This window comes from Symphalangus syndactylus, chromosome 6 (genome assembly GCF_028878055.3).
Source record: "Symphalangus syndactylus isolate Jambi chromosome 6, NHGRI_mSymSyn1-v2.1_pri, whole genome shotgun sequence".
In the NCBI taxonomy this organism is placed as follows: domain Eukaryota; kingdom Metazoa; phylum Chordata; class Mammalia; order Primates; family Hylobatidae; genus Symphalangus; species Symphalangus syndactylus.
This window is the reverse complement of record NC_072428.2, coordinates 46059471-46078106: the sequence shown is the minus strand read 5'-3', so window position 1 is coordinate 46078106 and position 18636 is coordinate 46059471. Positions and strand designations below refer to the sequence as shown.

At 37.1% G+C, this 18636-nt stretch overlaps 1 protein-coding gene across 6 annotated transcripts in view; it reads right to left on the bottom strand.

Moving 5' to 3' along the window:
• SBF2 (SET binding factor 2) overlaps window positions 1-18636 on the bottom strand; it is a 546228-nt gene that overhangs the window by 432532 nt on the left and 95060 nt on the right. For all 6 annotated transcript variants that reach the window (XM_055282428.2, XM_055282429.2, XM_055282430.2 and 3 more), the window contains exon 2: window positions 4431-4516. In XM_055282428.2, coding sequence (XP_055138403.1) covers window positions 4431-4516 — 86 coding nt within the window. The remainder of the gene's footprint in view (window positions 1-4430; window positions 4517-18636) is intronic.

Sequence of the window (18636 nt, the reverse complement as noted above, 5' to 3'; positions counted from 1 at the left end):
GGTACTTATATTCACCTCTCTGCCCGCAAATAACATCCCATATTAAAGCTACTTTTCCTATGTTACACCTGCACAATGTGGAATACAAGCTCTTTTTCCTCTCTTCTCCTCAATCTACATTTACAGAAGACTGAATTCATAGGGCAGGTAGTCAAATCGCTAGTGTATAATTTAAATAACAGAACTAATTTCTTAAGAACATTAAAGTTAGAAATTCTAACTGAACGCTTCTCTTTTTCAAGCCACAAAATTTATTTATCACAGTACTTTAGTCTTCTAAAAAAATCAGGTACGTCTAACAAAAACCTTAGTACAGGCATGCCTTATTGAGATTGTGGCATATTTTCTGAATAACGATATAAAAAAATTCACTCCTAAGGCAGGGCATCTTAAAAAGGAGCTAAGGTCAGCTGGGTGTGGTAGCTCACATCTGTAATCCCTGCACTTTGGGAGGCCAAGGCAGAGGGATCACCTGAGGTCAGGAGTTCGAGACCAGCCTGACCAACATGGTGAAACCCTGTCTCTACTAAAAATACAAAATTAGCCGGGTGTGGTGGCACATGCCTGTAATCCTAGCTACTTAGGAGGCTGAGGCAGGAGAACTGCTTGAACCTGGGAGGTGGAGGCTGCAGTGAGCCAAGATTGTGCCATTGCACTCCAGCCTGGGCAACAAGAGTGAAACTCCATCTAAAAAAAAAAAAAAAAAAAAAGAGCTAAGGTCAAAACAATACTATTTTGCTTTAATTCTTTAAGCTGTTTAGATGTCTCTGATCTAGTCAATAAAAATATTGTTCCTATAATCAGGAATAGATTGTTAACCATAGAATGCCTCTGAAAAACAATTTAATTTTCTTTGAAATGCTGTCACTAAAATTAACTGCAACTTTATTTATATGACTGTCTGTGGTTTTCATGTATGCCTAAAAAGCACAAGAGAAAGATAAAAATATCCCAGAATTGGAAAAGCAGTCATTATGTTTGGTTTAGCTTACTTTCATATTTTTATTTTTAAAATCCATCCGAATTAAAGTTTACCATTTTTCAACAGAAAAATAGAAGGCAATTTCTTTATGTAAAAATGGAAAAAGAAATTCAGCATCCTCTAAATTAAATTTGGAATTTGATTAATTAGTGAATGAATGCCTAAAATCCTTTTCCACCATTTGTAAGGCTGAACATATCTATTTTTCATTTAGAACTTAAATACATCAATTATATGTTCCCTGGGAAGGAGAAGTGGCAATAGAAAGTAATTTGAATATAATATTATATTCTGAACCCATGTGTGTTCTCAGATAAAATAAATAATAAAGTTCGTCCCTATTCAATAACACAGCCTTCTCTTAACATTTCTCAACCTTAGTTCTTCCAAATCACAGAATTCTACATTTACACTAAAAGACTAACCATTTACACTAAAATGCAAACCATAGCTAAAAGTGTCACTCCCAGAAATCTCTCAGATCTTGGCTGACACTAAGAGTCAAAAGATCAGGGTTTGAATCCTAGCTCTGCTGTATCCTAGCTGTCAGATCTCAGTAAAGTTATTTAAACTTCCTAAGCCTCTGTTTACTTATTTGTGAATTAATATACTACCACCATTATGTATGTGAGTTCACCACAATCTATTAATCCTATAAAACTGTTAGATATTAACATGAATGTTATATGCTAATGTTGTTCCACCATTGTGGAAGGGGTAAGAACTTTTCCCATAAATCATCAGAAAAGGGTCACGACTACACTGGAAACAACAAACCACTTAAGGACTAAGCCAGATCACCTTCAATTAGACTAAAATTTTATTATGTCTATCTTTGGTCTGGAAGCCGCAGGGTTAGATCACATAAGGCATCACAATTATTCAAGTTATTGCTGTTCATATACAGAATATTCACACTCTCTAAAGATATGCAAAAATAAGGCAATAAAGACTAGACAATAAAAAATTAATAGTGATTTATTCTGTTTTTAAAATGGACTTTGATAGATGTAAGATAAATTTATTTTGTACTTGACAACACCATAGACATTAAAGAATTGAAATTGCGATCCATTATGGAAAAAGGAAAAGGAAAAAGAAAATTTCTGACGTAATCCAACAGATTACTCTTTAAATATTAATCTAGCCCAACAAATCTCGAAATGCTACGCTAAGAATATGCCAAGAAGTCATCTAGGAAAATCTTAGGGAGGAAAAGTTCTGTCTATCTCTTAAGCACCTCCATTTCACTATTCTAGCAGCACATGACTCCACTTATTGGAGAGACATTTATAGCACTTGAACATGGCAGTGTCTGTCATACAAAGAGAAAATATCCATTTACTAAGTAGTAAAATCAGTATGTTTCTCTCCCTCGCTACTAGAGAAACAAGAGAGGTATCATAGGTATCTATTCTCTTGGTTTTCAAAACAACACTATCCTTTCTCTGTTCTGGCTAAATAGCTATGCCAATCCATGATTTCTCTCTCCCTCTATGATGTCTGTTGTTCTTGAAACTTATGAAGGTGAGTCACTGCTCATACTGTTAAATTAGTATAGTTTATATCTCTCCACACTTTGATGTGAATGGAGGTAGGAACCCACAAAAAGTTCTAACAGGTCCCTAGCACCAAAAATTTCCCCTCAATCACACTAAAAGGGACATTGAAACAGGGTTTAAAAGCTTGTATAGAACAAGTGCCTGCTTATTCACACCGTAAGGTCAATTACTGGTATTTGCAGGCATATGGGGAAAAACAGAAAGGAATGCAAAGGGCTCTCCAAAAAGCCATTTTCCTTGGATCCTCACATTCCTTCCTCATTTTTAATGCCAAAATTCAAGATTTACCCCCTCTGTAGGCCTACAGAACCCTCAGCTTTCTTTACATGGCTGAGTTATAACAATCAAAACTAAGCACTCAGCAATGTGTCCTTAATTTTCAGTGAAGCAAAACTGGACAGTTATTAGCTAGGATGAGAAAATTTACAATTTCCAATACAAAATGTCTAATAGATATTTCTGATCCATGCCAACAAGACAATGAACAATTGTTCCTGTGGGTAAGGTGCTGAGATATGTTGAACAAACAACAACAATACTAACTAAACAACCGGACAACTCATGTATGGAAGACATTGTTCTAAGCATTTTATGTGTATTTTTTCTACTTTATCTTTACAACAACCTATGAGATTAATATAATCATTATCCTCATTTTATAGATAAGTATTCTGCTGGCTCAAAGTAGTTGAGCAACTTGTCAAAAGTCATACCATGCAGCTGAGATTTTAACCTAGGCACTCTGCTCCAGAGCCTGTACTCTTAAGTATCATATTATACCAAATGTCCTCTCAACAGGACTGCTTTGAAGACACTGCTTCTATGTGTTTATGTGTGTGCATATCCATAAACACAATATAAATAAGTACACACACACACCCCCAGTAAATTTGGAGAACCAAACTTCATAGACATATTACAAAGTACTTTAGTAATCACCTTTCTAGTCCCTCATTTAACCACCATGGATCCACCACCAGATAGAGTATCTTGGGCAGCATAAATTATGTTCAACCAATAAATTCCTTTAAAATGGGTAACAACAACAACAAAAGGAGTTGAACTGCACTATTACAAAATAACCTTCAGACCTTGTAGCTAAAAACAGAAGAAATCTAATTTGTGATTTTAAGATCAAATTCAAACCATGACTGGTTATAACATTAAACGAACTTTTGGTTTTTTATTTATCTGTGTTTTTTTGTTTTGTTTTTACTAAGACAATAACCTGGACATTTTCAGGAAAAAAAAATATGTATGTGTATCCCTGAAGTTACTAGGCTAAGACTTTTACTAAAGAAGCAGTGGAACTTTTCTGCTTTTAAGTATATGAAAATCATCAATTTCACCTTTTTGAGATGGAGTCTCGCTCTGTCGCCCAGGCTGAAGCGCAGTGGCACGATCTTGGCTCACTGCAAGCTCCGCCTCCCAGGTTCACGCCATTCTCCTGCCTCAGCCTCCTGAGTAGCTGGGACTACAGACACCTGCCACCATGCCTGGCTAATTTTTTGTATTTTTAGTAGAGACAGGGTTTCACCGTGTTAGCCAGGATGGTCTCGATCTCCTTACCTCGTGATCCGCCCGCCTTGGCCTCCCAAAGTGCTAGGATTACAGGCGTGAGCCACCGTGCCTGGCCCTCAATTTCATCTTTAATATTGGAAATTTAAATGAGAAAAAGAAGAGCAAAATAGGCATTCTAGAATTAATATATTCAAAGATGACTGTACTTCAGGGACTAGGAGGGAAGATAATTGTTTCTAGTACAGTAATATCTTACAATTAAATTATCAAATTATTTAACAGCAAATGTAACATAACTGTAAAAACCACTGTGACAAAAAAGAAAAATAACATTATAAATATGCAATAATACAACAACCACTTACCAACTCAATTCCCTGTGGAAAAGGTGTATCATCCCAGTCCTTCTGTGGAAATCTCTGGATTATTTTCCCCAGACCTTCTCCTGATCCTGTTAATAAAATCAAAGTTAATCAGTTGTGGGATACTAAAAAATACAAATACTCATTCTACTCTTACTTATTTCTAAATGAATATTTGGTAAATAAGTTAATAAACTGATTAAACATTTTCAAGTTTTAAAAAACATGTGAGTATGCACCATCTAAACATTATACAGTCGGACCTCCATATCCATGAGTTTTGCATCTGAAGGAGACACCCAACCATGAATTGAAAATATTTGGGATGAAAAAACAATAAAATTAACAACGCAACAATTTAAAAATGCAAATCTTAAAAATACAGTATAACAAATATTTCCATACCATTTTCATTGTATTAGGTATTATAAGTAATCAAGAAATTATTTAGAGTATATAGGAAAATATGCATAGGCTATATGCAAATACTGTACCATTTTATATAAGGAACTTGAGCATCCATGGATTTTAGTATCCGTGAGGGTTCTGGAACAAATCCCCTGCAAATACCCAGGGATGACTGTACTGAAATAACAGGCAATCTCTATTCTATAAACCCTTTTTTTTTTTTTGAGGCAGAGTCTTGCTCTGTTGCCTAGGCTGGAGTGCAGTTGTATGATCTTGGCTCACTGAAACCTCCGCCTCCCGAGTTCAAGCGATTCTCCTGGCTCAGCCTCCCGAGTAGCTGGGATTACAGGCATCCACTACCATGCCCAGCTAATTTTTGTATTTTTAGTAGAGACGGGGTTTCACTATGTTGGCCAGACTGATCTTGAACTCCTGACCTCAAGTGGTCCACCTGCCCTGGCCTCCCAAAGTGCTGGGATTACAGGTGTGAGCCACGGCACCTGGCCACTATTTTGTAAGATTGACTGATACATATGAAAAGCTAAAAAAACACTAGCCAGAGGCAATGAAATCTAGAGTCTCTACCACATTATGGGAGTAACTGCCCTTTGTGCCCCAATAAGGAAATTAATCCCAAATTGAAATTTAAGAAGAACTTTTCTATGGAGACGAAATAATTTTAAGTAACAAATGAAATGGCATCACTAACACTAAGTTTCAGTTATGGGCTATAAATACTGTTACTGGTTAAAGTTTTTGAGGCTGGCCTGGGAACTTGACCATTGTTTTGGCAGGGTTTCCCAACATCAGCACTACTGACATTTGCAGATAGATACTTCTTTGGGGGAATGGGGATTGACTTGTGCATTGTAGGATGTTTAGCAGTATTCCTAGTCTCAATTCCCAGGTTCCAGTAGCACCCTCTACCACCAGCAAGATGTTACAATGAAAAACGTCCCCAGATGTTGCCAAATGTTCCCTGGGTTGAAAACCACAGATCTCTATCACTATTGTTATCAAATTATCCTGTGACACCAAAGAAGGAATCAACTTACCATTGAACTTTGGGGATGTAATTTGTGAGTAAATTGGGGATGGAAGGTACATGTTAAATCTAAACTAATTCTTGCTATAGTTTTCTAAGATCTTCATGTTGCTTGCATATTCTACATGTTGTCCTAGTTCATATGAAATGAAGGCAACAATATTCTGATTATTTGTTTTGTATACCTAACTTGAGGAAGTCTTCACAACAAATTCATTTTGTTAATATACTTTAAAAATCATCCAGTATTACTTCTGAACCTCATCTCTATGAATGCAACTTCTCCCTTGCCCCTCACCTAAAGTGCAATCAATTTATGGCCAAATTTTTATGTTTAAAATATAAATGGAAAGTGACATTCACTTTATTGACCAACTCAGAACTGTATTCTGAAACGAGGTCAAACCAAAATCCATTTGAAAAAGACAAAATAAAAATATTCTCAATTAAAATTAATAATTGCAGCACTACAATAACTTATCTATCTCTTGTTATAGGGGAATGAAGGATTTTGTTAAGAGTAAACCAACTTTTTCTCATAGGCACTCATTCTTCAAAATCCGCCTCAAGCATCTCACTTACGACATCCCAAGCAGGGTTAATGAAACAAATTGCTAGGTGTTGGAGGTACACAAATGAAAAAGACATAGTCCCTATCCTAAAGGAACTCATAATCAATTCGGGGAAACAAACAAATGAACTGATAATTTCAGTTATGTTATCATAATAAGCTCAATGATAGAAAGACCATACAAAACTTTCTGGAAGAAATGACAGCAAGCTTACTTCCTTTCAGTAACCAACTTGTTTCCCCAAGCACCTGGCATACTGAATTCCTGGCATATAGTCTATACTGAGTAAAATGTTTACTTTAATAAATTCATTGGTACTGACTGAAATTGTTTTAAGTTTATTGCTCCCTTCTTTTTAAAGAGATAAATTAATGTACTTATTCTATCATGTTTAATCATGTCCCTATATTGTTTATTCAGTTCTGAAAGCCATACCCAATGTATTTTAGGCTCAAGAAATATTTATCATATTAATTTTTTTTTGGACAGGGTCTCACTCTGTTGCCCAGACTGGAGTACAGTGGCACAATCATGGCTCACTGCAGCCTTGACCTCCCAGACTCAAGCGATCCTCCTACCTCAGCCTCCAAATAGCTGGGACTACAGGTGCAGACCACCACAACCAGCTAATTTTCATATTTTTTGTAGAGACAGGGTTTTGCCACATTGCCCAAGTTGGTCTTGAACTTCTGGACTCAAGCAATCCACCCACTTCGGCCTCCCAAAGTGCTAGGATTATAGTGTAAGCCACCGTACCCAGCCCAATCATATTAACTTTCACTAATTATAAAAGTAATGTTAAGTGCAGAAAGAATTTTAAATACATAAAAATATAAAGAAGAAATCACCCATAATCCCACACCTGGAGACAATTATTATTAACATTTTGGACTGTCCATTTATTCCTAGGTTTCTTGCATAAATATATATATATATTTTTTCCTACAGAATGAATACCACACTGAACCTAACTTTATACACTGGCTTATTAATATTTTACAAAGGGCCTTTAATGTTGTTGAACATACATTTTCTAGTTTCTCACTATTATAAATAATACTACAATAAACATCTTTATTTACAAATCTTTATCCTCATCTCACTTTTCCTGAAAAAATACTCTTTTCCAGATTCTACCTCTAATAAACTGTAGCAACTGTCAGCAAATGTCTGAGGCATTCTGACAATATTTTTTTCTCTTACTGAAGCTAGAATTGGTGTGTATTCCTTATAAGAACCTAAATGAGACTACACTACTGTAAGAGGCACTTTGATAGATTGAGTTCTTTGAAACTAGTAGAGGATCTGGAAACAATTACAGTCATACTTGGGAGATACTGCAGGTTTGGTTCCAGTCCACAGCAATAAAGTGAATATTGCAATAATGTGAGTCACACAAATTTTTTCGTTTCTCAGTGCATGTAAAAGTTTTGTTTACACTATACTGTAGTCTATTAAGTGTGCAACAGCATTATGTCTAAAAGATGTACATGCTTTAATTTAAAAATGCTTTATTGCTAAAAAATGTTAACAATCATCTGAGGCTTTAGCAAGTTGTAATCTTTTTGCTGGTAGAATGTCTTGCTTCGATGTTGACGGCTGCTAACTGATTAGGGTGGTGGCTGCGGCAATTATTGAAAATGAGACAACAGTGAAGTTTGTCATATCGATTGACACTTTCTTTCACAAAAAATTTATCCATAGCATGCAATGCTGTTTGATGGCATTTTACCCACAGCACAACTTCTCTCAAAAATTGAAATCATCCCTCTCAAACCCTGCTGCTGCTTTATCAACTAAATTGATGTAATATCCTAAATCCTTTGTCATTTCAACAAAATTCACGGCATCTTCTCCAAAAGTAGATTCCATTTCAAGAAACCATTTTCTTTGCTTATCCATAAGAAGCAAAGCTTCATCCGTTAAAAGTTTTATCGTGAGATTGTAGCAATTCAGTCACATCTTCAGGCTCCACTTCTAACACTAGTTATTTTGCTATTTCCACCACATCTACAGTTCCTTTCCCCACTAAAGTCTTGAACCCCTCAAGGTCATCCATAAGGGTTGGAATCAACTTCTTCTAAGCTCCTGGTTAATAGGTTCATATTTTTACCTCCTCCCACGAATTATAAATGTTATAATGGCATCTAGAATGGTGAATTATTTCCACAAGGCTTTCAATTTACTTTGACCAGATTCAGTCAGAGGAATCACTATCTATGGCAGCTATAGGCTTATGAAATGTATTTCTTAAATAGTAAAACTTGAAAGTCAAAATGACTCTTGATCCATGGGCTGCAGAATAGATGTTGTGTTAGCAGGCATGAAAACAACATTAATCTCCTTATACATGTCCATCAGAGCTCTTATGTTATCAGGTGCACTGTCAATGAGTAGTAATATTTTGAGAGGAATATTTTTATGAGCAGTAGCTGTCAACGGTGGGCTTAAAATATTCAGTAAACCATGCCATAAATAGATGTGCTGTCATCCAGGCATTGTTGTTCCATTTACAGAGCACAGACAGAGTAGATTTAGCATAATTCTTAAAGGCACTGGAATTTTCAGAATGGTAAATGAGAAACAGATTTAATTTGAAGTCACCAGCAGCATTAGCTGCTAAAAAGACAGTAAGCCTGTTCTTTGAAGCCAAGCATTTATTTCTGCTCTCCAGCTATGAAAATCCTAGATGGCATCTTCTTCCAACAGAGCCTGTTTTGTCTACATTGTTACTGTAGTGTGGCTGCCCTCATCATCTTAGCTAGATCTTCTGCATAACTTGCAGCAGCTTCTACATAAGCACTTGCTGCTTCACCTTGCACTTTCATGTTATACAGACAGCTTCTTTCCTTAAACCTCATGAACCAACCTCCAGCTTCAAACTTCTTTTGCAACTTTCTCAGACTATACAGAATTGAAGAGAGTTAGGGCCTTGTGCTGAGGATTAGGCTTTGTCTTAAGAAAATGTTGTGGCTAATTTCATCTATCCAAACCACTCAGACTCCATATTGGTAATAATGCTGTCTCATTTTCTTATCATTTGCATTCACAACTTGGCTGTTTGGTACAAGAGGCCCAGCTTTTGGCTTATCTTGGCTTTTGACATGTCTTCCTTACTAAACGTAATCATTTCTAGATTTTGATTTGAAGTGAGAGATACGCAACTCTTCCTTTCACTTGACCACTTAAAGGCCATTGTAAAGTCATCAACTAACCTAATTTCAATACTGGCGTGCCTCAAGGAATAGAGTGGCCTGAGGACAGGGAGAGAGATGATGGAATGGGTGGTCAGTGGTGCAGTCAGAATACATAAATCATTTATGGATTAAATTTGCCACCTTTCATGGGTGTAGTTTGTGGCATGCCAAAACAAAACAGTAATATCAAAGATCACTGATCACATATCACCAAAATACATATAATAGAAAAGCTTGAAAACTTGTGAGAATCACCAAAATGAGACACAGAGACACAAAATGAGCCCAAGCTGTTGGCAAAATGGAGCTGACAGACTTGTTCAACATTGGGTTGCCACAAATCTTCAATTTGTTAAAAAAAAAAAAAAAAAAACCCACCCGCAATATCTGTAAGGCACAATAAACAAATAATAATAAATAATAAGCAAAGAACAATAAACCAAAGTATGTCTGTCTATAAAAAGGAGATTTAGTCAGAAAATTTTAAGCAAAAAGTAAAGCCAGGTGCACTGGCTCACACCTGTAATCCCAGGGATTTAGGAGGCCCAGGAGCGAGGAGGCCAGAAGTTTGAGACCAGCCTGGGCAACATATTGAGACCCCATCTCTACAAAAATTAGCTGGGAATGGTGGCACAAACCTGTAGTCCCAGCTACTCGAGACTCAACTGGAACCCTTGTGCATTGTTGGTGGCAATGTCAAATGGTGTGCCTACTATGGAAAATATGGAATATGAAGGTATGGAGTATGAAGGATTCTCAAAAAGTTAAAAATAGAACTATCATATGTTCCAACAATCCCATTTCTGGGTATATTTCCAAAGGAATTAAAAGCAGGATGTTGGTTAGGCATAGGGGCATGCTATTGTAATCCCAGCAATTTGGGAGGCTGAGGCAAGAAGACTGCTTGAGCCCAGGAGTTGTCAAAACTGAGAAATTAACATTTATCTGCATTTTGATTGCGACCTGTCACGTGAGGTTTTATATACATATGAAACAGGGTTAAGAACATGGACTCAGGATCCAGGTTACCTATACTCTAGTCCAGTTCCACCATTCCACCCTGGGAAAATTACATTACTTCTCTGTACTTCATTTCCCCCATACAAAAAATGAAGATACTATTACCTAACTCTTAGAGCTCTTGTGAGGAAGAATTTAAGTTAATGTGCATGTAAAATATACACCAGTATGAGTAGGTGCATGTTTCTCAGAATAGCACTCGAACGTGAACATAATAGTTGAGATTACTGAGCCGGTCTGAATAATACAGTGTAGAGAAGAAAACTATTATTGTTCTAGACAATTATGTTATTAACAAAGAAGAATGGTGTTATATAAGGTCTCTTGGTGGCCACAGGACTCTTGATTTACTGGAGTTACTTTGGAATGAAACATGTAAATCCCTTTTTAAAACATGTTTAATGCTGTTCTGTACCTGTACAAAAGATTTTTCAGACTCAAGTTTTATCCCTGTTAAATTTCTTTAGTCAGCTCAGTACATGCAATTTTTGGATCCTATGTCGGTTACCCAGTGTATTTATATCCATTTTTTATTTAATTAACTTACTTTTTTTTAGTTACAGATACATACTACAAAATGCAACCATTTTAAATTAACAGTCTGATATATATTGACAAACTCTCAATAAAAACAATTGCAGTAGAATAAAAACAAAAATGGAGAAAATGGAAATTATATTAAAATATTGCTTAAGGAGTTCCTCCAGAAAATATTTCCCCCAAAAAATTCATCAATATTGGCATAAGTCCAATTATAATTTCCCAATAATAATCAAAATTTCCTGAGGATAAAAGTCTTGGTCAAAACATGCTATATACACATTACTGACACTGGCACCAGCGCTTCTGTTCCATTCTATCCCAAAACAATCTGCATGGAACTTCAGCATTGTACCTAGCACCTGTTCTTCTCTCTTCTTCATTAAGAATATCATCTCAGAAGAAATGGCTAAAGCAAAAGCACAACACTAGAAAATCAGACTCTTGGGTACATGCATTGATTTACTCATTTTAATAGAATAGAAGCCGATCTAAAGAAACCTGTTCAAAGACAGAACTAAGATGAAGGCCATATTCAATTTGCAAGTTCCAAGTTTCCCGTTTGTGATTTGGAAAATCTGCTTTTGAGCAAATGATTTTTTTTAAAATGTTATTTTCATGTTCTCTAGAAGACCTGTGTTATAATGCCAAGACAGCCAGAAAATCAAAGTTCACCAAAATAAGTAGATCTAATTGTGCCAGTATAGACCAACTTTCAAAAGATAAGGAAAATAAAAGCTGTTCATTCACTGAAAAGAAAGCATGCAGGAAATCATTCTACAAAAGGCTTTCATATTTGATCCATTTAGCATTTAATGAGAGAAGTCTGTTTGTTTCAACTGACATAAGCCTTTTTTGTGGTTATTTAAAAATTTAGGTAGGAATGTAATATGATTTTCTGATTTTCCAGTACAATCTCCTATTATTCAAAAGGTTTATTTGGAACACACAAGCTATTTTTCCCAGACTTAAATTTAGCAAAGAGCCCATAGGCTTTTACAGAAGTGAAAAAGATGCATTTTTACTGACTCATGCCTGTAATCCCAGCACTTTGGGAGGCCAAGGCAGGCGGACCACTTGAGGTCAGGAGTTTGAGACCAGCCTGGCCAACATGGTGAAACCCTGTCTCTACTAAAAATACAATCACTGGGTGACAGAACGAGACTTCATCTCAAAAAAAAAAATGCATTTTTAAGTTGATGAGAATACATAACGAACAAGGTATGTCATTAAAAATAATAAATAGCAGCTACACAGCTTTAATCCTTATAAACTCACAGTTCATTGAGAATGTATAAATCCAGCAATCTAGAGAATGTCAACACTAAGAAAAACTGAGAAATGAATACAAACTGAAATTAAAACTAAACATATGATCTAGCATTTTGATGAAATTCTTCAGACTGCATCATTTTACTGAATTAAAATGTCTTCTTTAACAGCAGTGAAGAAAGAATGGTTGGCAGTCTGGAATGCTGTGAAAACTATATGGTTGTACATCAACATTTAAGAAAAGAAAGTCTTATCAAGTCCCTTCTCCAAATATGCATCGAATGTGTTCCTACCCCCAGCATCATTCACAATCACTCTAGTAGTTCAAACTCCCATCATCTTCACCTGGGTAACAGCAGCAGCCTCATCATCTCCCTGCTTCCTGTTTCACTTCACTCCGAGCCATGTTCAAGTTTCCGGCAGTCTAGAAATAAGCTCTGCAAAATCAAAGTTCTTCACCCTAACTTCTCTGATCAAAATAATTCAGTAATTCTCAAACTAGCTACATAATAAAATAGTCCAAAATTGGCTGGGCGCAGGGGCTCATGCCTGTAATTACAGCACTTTGGGAGGCCGAGGCGGGTGGATCACGAGGTCAGGAGATCGAGACCATCCTGGCTAACATGGTGAAATCCCGTCTCTACTAAAAATAACAACAACAAAAAATTAGCTGGGCGTGGTGGCGGGTGCCTGCAGTCCCAGCTACTCTGGAGGCTGAGGCAGGAGAATGGCGTGAACCCGGGAGGTGGAGCTTGCAGTGAGCTGCGATTGCACCACTGCACTCCAGCCTGGGCGACAGAGCAAGACGCCATCTCAAAAAAAAAAAAAAAAATTGTCCAAAATCATTACCTTAGGGACTTCTACCTCATCCAAGGTGAATTAACAAGGTCTGAATTTACCCTCCAACCTACAATAACTAAAAAAAACAAAATCTACAAAACAATGGTTTTCAGACACCTGACATCAGGCAACAGAGGACAGTGAACCCAGAGAGAAAGAAAACAAATTATGTGAGCCCTATAATTGCCCCATCTTACTTCTTGGTAAGAGTTTCCATGCAGGATCTAGATGCTTAGCTGGGGTGGGGGTGGTGAGAAGGGGGTGCAGTTTCTAGACTGCAGTTCAATCAAGGGAAATCCAGGAGAAGTCCTGTAAAACTGAAGCAATTGAGTTGGGAATCTAGGGAACCCAAAGAGGTTAGGGTTCAGAGAGTATCAAAGAGAAGAGACATTAACAGGGAGAAAGAAGTTGAGAGACCTGCAGAAGGCTGAATGAAGCACACAAAAGGAACAGAAAGGACAATCCCTAGAAATCACACAAAGCCAGGGACTGTTTTTGTTCCCAACAGCCAAGAGGAAAAAACGAAAAAAACTTGCATAATTCACTAGGCATCATGCAGAGAACCCAGAGGGTATTGCCTCAGTGTGAAAAATTAACCCTAGATAAAATGCTGCTGTAGTAGACCTACCTAACAAAGCTGGGAAACGAGCCTCAAAAAGATCAAACTATGTCCAAGTGACTTAATTACATCTCACAACGAAGTTCAAGAATATTTACAGGAACACAGAAATATCCAGCAATTAAGAGAGTAAAATTCACAAGTCTAACATGCAAACAAAAATCACTAGGCATGAAAAGAAGCAGAAAAGTATGGGCCACAAGGACAAAAATCAATCAACTGAAATAGACTCTAAAATGATGTAGGTATTAATTAGTAGATAAAGATATTCTAAATTATCATTATGTTGCATATTCTGAGGAATATAAATGTAAAAAATATATTGAATATAGCTAATGAATTGGGCACTACAAGGAAAAAAAGGTTAATGGTGTTATAGTGATAGAAACTTCCAAAATGAAACAGAGAAAACAGACTGGGAAAAAGACAAAAAACAAAAAAAATACAAAAAAAAACAGAGCTGTGCAACAACTTCTAGTGGCCTAATATGCATGTAACAGGAGTCATGAGTCCCAGCATGGAATGGAGGGGATAGAGATATATCTGAAGTAATAATGGCCAAATTTAATGAAATTTGACTTTTCCAAATTTGATGCAAACTATAAACACACTGATCATAGAAGCTCATCAAATCCCAAACACGAAGAACACACAGAACTCACAAAGGCATATCATAATAAATTACTTAGATATGAAGATAAATATCTAAAAACAGCTGGAGAAAAAAGATACATTGTGCAGAGTAACAAATATAAGAATGACAGCAGACTTCTCATTATAAACAGTACAAGCTAGAAGACAGTGGAGCTACATCTTTAAAATACTGAAAGGAAAAAAAAAGCCAACCGAACATTTTATACCCAGAGAAAATATCCTTCAAAAAAAAAAAAAAGCTAAGTATATCTATATAATCAAATATTATTTGAACATAAAAAGGAATGAAAGCTGGGTGCGGTGGCTCACGCCTGTAATATTACCCAGCACTTTGGGAGGCCAAGGCAGGCAGATCACAAGGTCAAGAGATCAAGAACATCCTGGCCAACATGGTGAAACCTTGTCTCTACTAAAAACACAAAAATTAGCTGGGTGTGGTGGCAGGCTCCTGTAGTCCCAGCTACTCAGGAGGCTGAGGCAGGAGAATGGCGTGAACCCAGGAGGTGGAGGTTGCAGTGAGCCAAGATCACGCCACTACACTCCAGCCTGGGCGACAGAGCAAGACTCCATCTCAAAAAAAAAAAAAAAAAGGAATGAAGCACTGATACATGCTACGTATCATGGATAATCCTTGAAAACCGTATGCTAATTGAAAGAAACCAAACACAAAAGGCTACATATTGGTATGAATCCATTTATAGGAAATGCCCAGAAAAGTCAAATTCAAAGAGAGAAAGTAAATTCATGGTTGACAAGGGCTTAAGAGGGTAAAGGGAGTGACTGCTAATGGATATAGGGTTTCTTTGCGGTGATGAAATATTTTAAGTAAATAGTGGTGATGTCGCATGTTCCCACTTGTATGTGGAAGCTGAACAATGAGAACACATGGACATAGGGAGGGGAACAACACACACCACAGCCTGTTGAGGGGAGGTGGGAGAGGGGAGAGAGAGTATCAGGATAAAATAGCTAATGCTTGTGGGGTTTAATATGTAGGTGACGGGATGATAGGTGCAGCAAACCATCATGGCACGTGTTTACCTATGTAACAAATCTGCACGTCCTGCACATGTATCCCAGAACTTAAAGTTTAAAATAAATAAACAAATAAATAAATAGTGATAATGGACTCTTTGAATATACTAAAACCACTGCATTTTACATTTTAAAAGGAAGAACTTTATGGTATGTAAATTATATCTCAATAAACGATTTTCTTTAATGAATCTCTGATCAGACACAATGGTATAAATTCATTTCTTCCTGCTCTTCCCCACTAAGTATAAGCCTATAAATAAAACAGGAGGCAACCAAAGGAGAACTCTGAAAGGTGGTAAGAGGAAAGTAAACTGTTTTGTAACCCTCGAAATGGAGGAACAACACAATGGCAGGACATCTTACGTATCTCTACCAAACAGAAGAAGGCAACCCAGGCCTAGCATGTCCCAATCCCCAAGCTAACAACAGAAGGCAGCCAAGGTAGGCTCACTCATCTCCCAGATCAAACAGAAGTTCCACTAACAACACAGGGAAAGCCCAGAACCATGAGCAAGTGACAGACAGCCACAATGATAATAAGCAGCCAGGGAAAGCACTTTCCTTCACTCCTGGCTCTGACTCCCTTCCCTCAAAGAGAGATACCATGTGAGTAGGAATCACCAGCAAGAGAGACCCCATCAGAATAAGCAGGATGGCCTGGGAAGCCTCTGTCACCACAGGCCTGAGGCTCTCCTACACAACCAAGAGATATTGAGGTGTCCAGCCTGCACCAGCAAGAGGTATCTCGCTGTATCAAGTGACCTCGGCAGACATTTTGTTTCTACGGGCTTAAGAATTCCCTCCACAATCCAGAAACACTGGGGTAGTCAGAGGACACCAGTAAGAGAGACTCCACTGTAACAAGCAGTCTGGCCCAGGGAGCCTCTTTGTCCTCATGAGTCAGAATCTCTCATGTTCTCCCCAGTGACATCAGGGCAGTGAAATAGCACCAATAATGAACATCGTGCCACACAAAGTAGCCTGGTCCAGCAAAACCTCTTTGTCCCTGTAGCCTGAGAGTCCCCTCCCCCACCAAGAGACATTAAACAGCTCAGCCTGGGGAATGCTTTCTGCCACCTCAGGCAGCACCAGCGGGAGCTCTAGTGCTGCCTGAGGTGACAGAAGGGCTATATTTAATGGCCCCAGCATTAAATAAACAAAACCAAATAACCAAGAAAATCAAAATAACACTGCAAAGGTTCTGAAAATTAAACTGCCACTGGAACAACAGCCTACAAAATTAGACTATGGTCTACACGCTAACTCTAAACACAAAAACTAACGTAACAGCCAAAATGTCCAGGATATAGTAAAAAAGCACCCATCACACCAAGAACCAGAAAAGATCACAACTTAAATGACAAAAAGACAACTGATGCCAACACAGACATGAATCAGATGTCAGAATTATCTGCAAAGATTTTAAAGCAGCTACCTTAAAAATACATCAAATCATAAACTCTCTGAAACAAATGAAAAATAGAAAGATCAGCACAGAAATATGTTATAAATCAAACAGAAATTATAAAACTAAAAAATAAAATATCCAAAATTAAAATCTCACTGGATGGTTTCAATAGTAGAGTGAAAATGGCATAGCATAGAATCAGTGAACTTGAGATGAAATCAGTAGAATTTACCCAGTCTGAACAACAGAGAGAAAACAAATTAAAATATAAAGAAAAGAATATTGGGGACCCACGGGAGGTCCATAGACCATAACAAAAGATCCACTATTCATATCACTGGAGTCCCAGAAAAAAGAAGAGGAAGAGGGGAACTAAAAGAATATTCAAACAAATAATGGCTAAAACACTCCCAAATTTGGTGAAGCACCAAACATATTCAAGAAGTTGAGTGAATCTCATACTGGATAAACTCAAAGAAATCTACACTAAGATACATCATAATTAAACATCTGAAAATTAAAAACAAAGAAGTATTGAAAGAAGCCAGAGAGAAACATTTTACCTACAGGATAACACCAATTCAAATGACAGCAAATTTCTCATCAGAAACCATGAAGGACAGAAGAAAGCAGCATAACATTTTTCAAGCGCTGAAAGAACTATCAACCATGAATTCTATTTCCCGCGAAACTACCCTTAAGGAATGAAAGAAAAATCCAGACATTCTTGGACCAAAAACAAAACAAAACAAAACACTAACATTGAAGATTGGCTGAAGGAAGGTGTTTAAACAGAAAGGAAATTACAAAAGAAGCAATACTGGAGCATCAGTGGCAAAACAAAAATACAAATCTAAGTCATCCTCAATCTAGTACTTAAATACTTCTCCAGTCCAATAGCTGGTGTTCTGATATCAATTGGCTCTAAACCTCTTCCCAGGGCAATGTTCTTCATGCTTATTCCAACAACCTTTAAGATTGCTTAAAACTTCTGTGTCCTTGAAGCTTACTGCTTGCCTGATTTGCAACCTTTAGTTGCCAGGGTAGGGTGAGGAGGGACCAGAAGGCACTGTCAGAATTGATTCTTTTTTCAACACAAAACTTAATCTGAGTATGACCCTAACAGATAAGTTTAGTCCTAGGGCCCTCTCTCCTAATAGTTCCTTTTCTATGGGAAAAAACTAGATCATACAAGGGCAAGCTCAAAGGCACAATAATTAATATTTGTTCTAACTGTAACAAATGGAAAACAAGCTCAACCCTCTCACAAGCACTTATTTAACTACTTAAAGAAAACTACTGTGTCTTATCAAAGGTAAATATGATATCCATTTCCCTTAACTTCTGAGTACAAGGGCCTATTAAAACACCACTACATTAAAGCTATCAACAGTAATTATGAATAAACAGAAATCATCTAAAATATAAATACCTTCCCATGGTTTATATACTCAAATTAATCTAAGAAAGTCCTCAAGAAAAACACTGCCATGTTTTGAAAAGAATACTACATTGGTAATCAGGAGATCTGAGGCTTATCTTAGCTCTGTCACTAAGTGATGACCTTAAGCAAATCCTCTAACTTCTCTGAGCCTT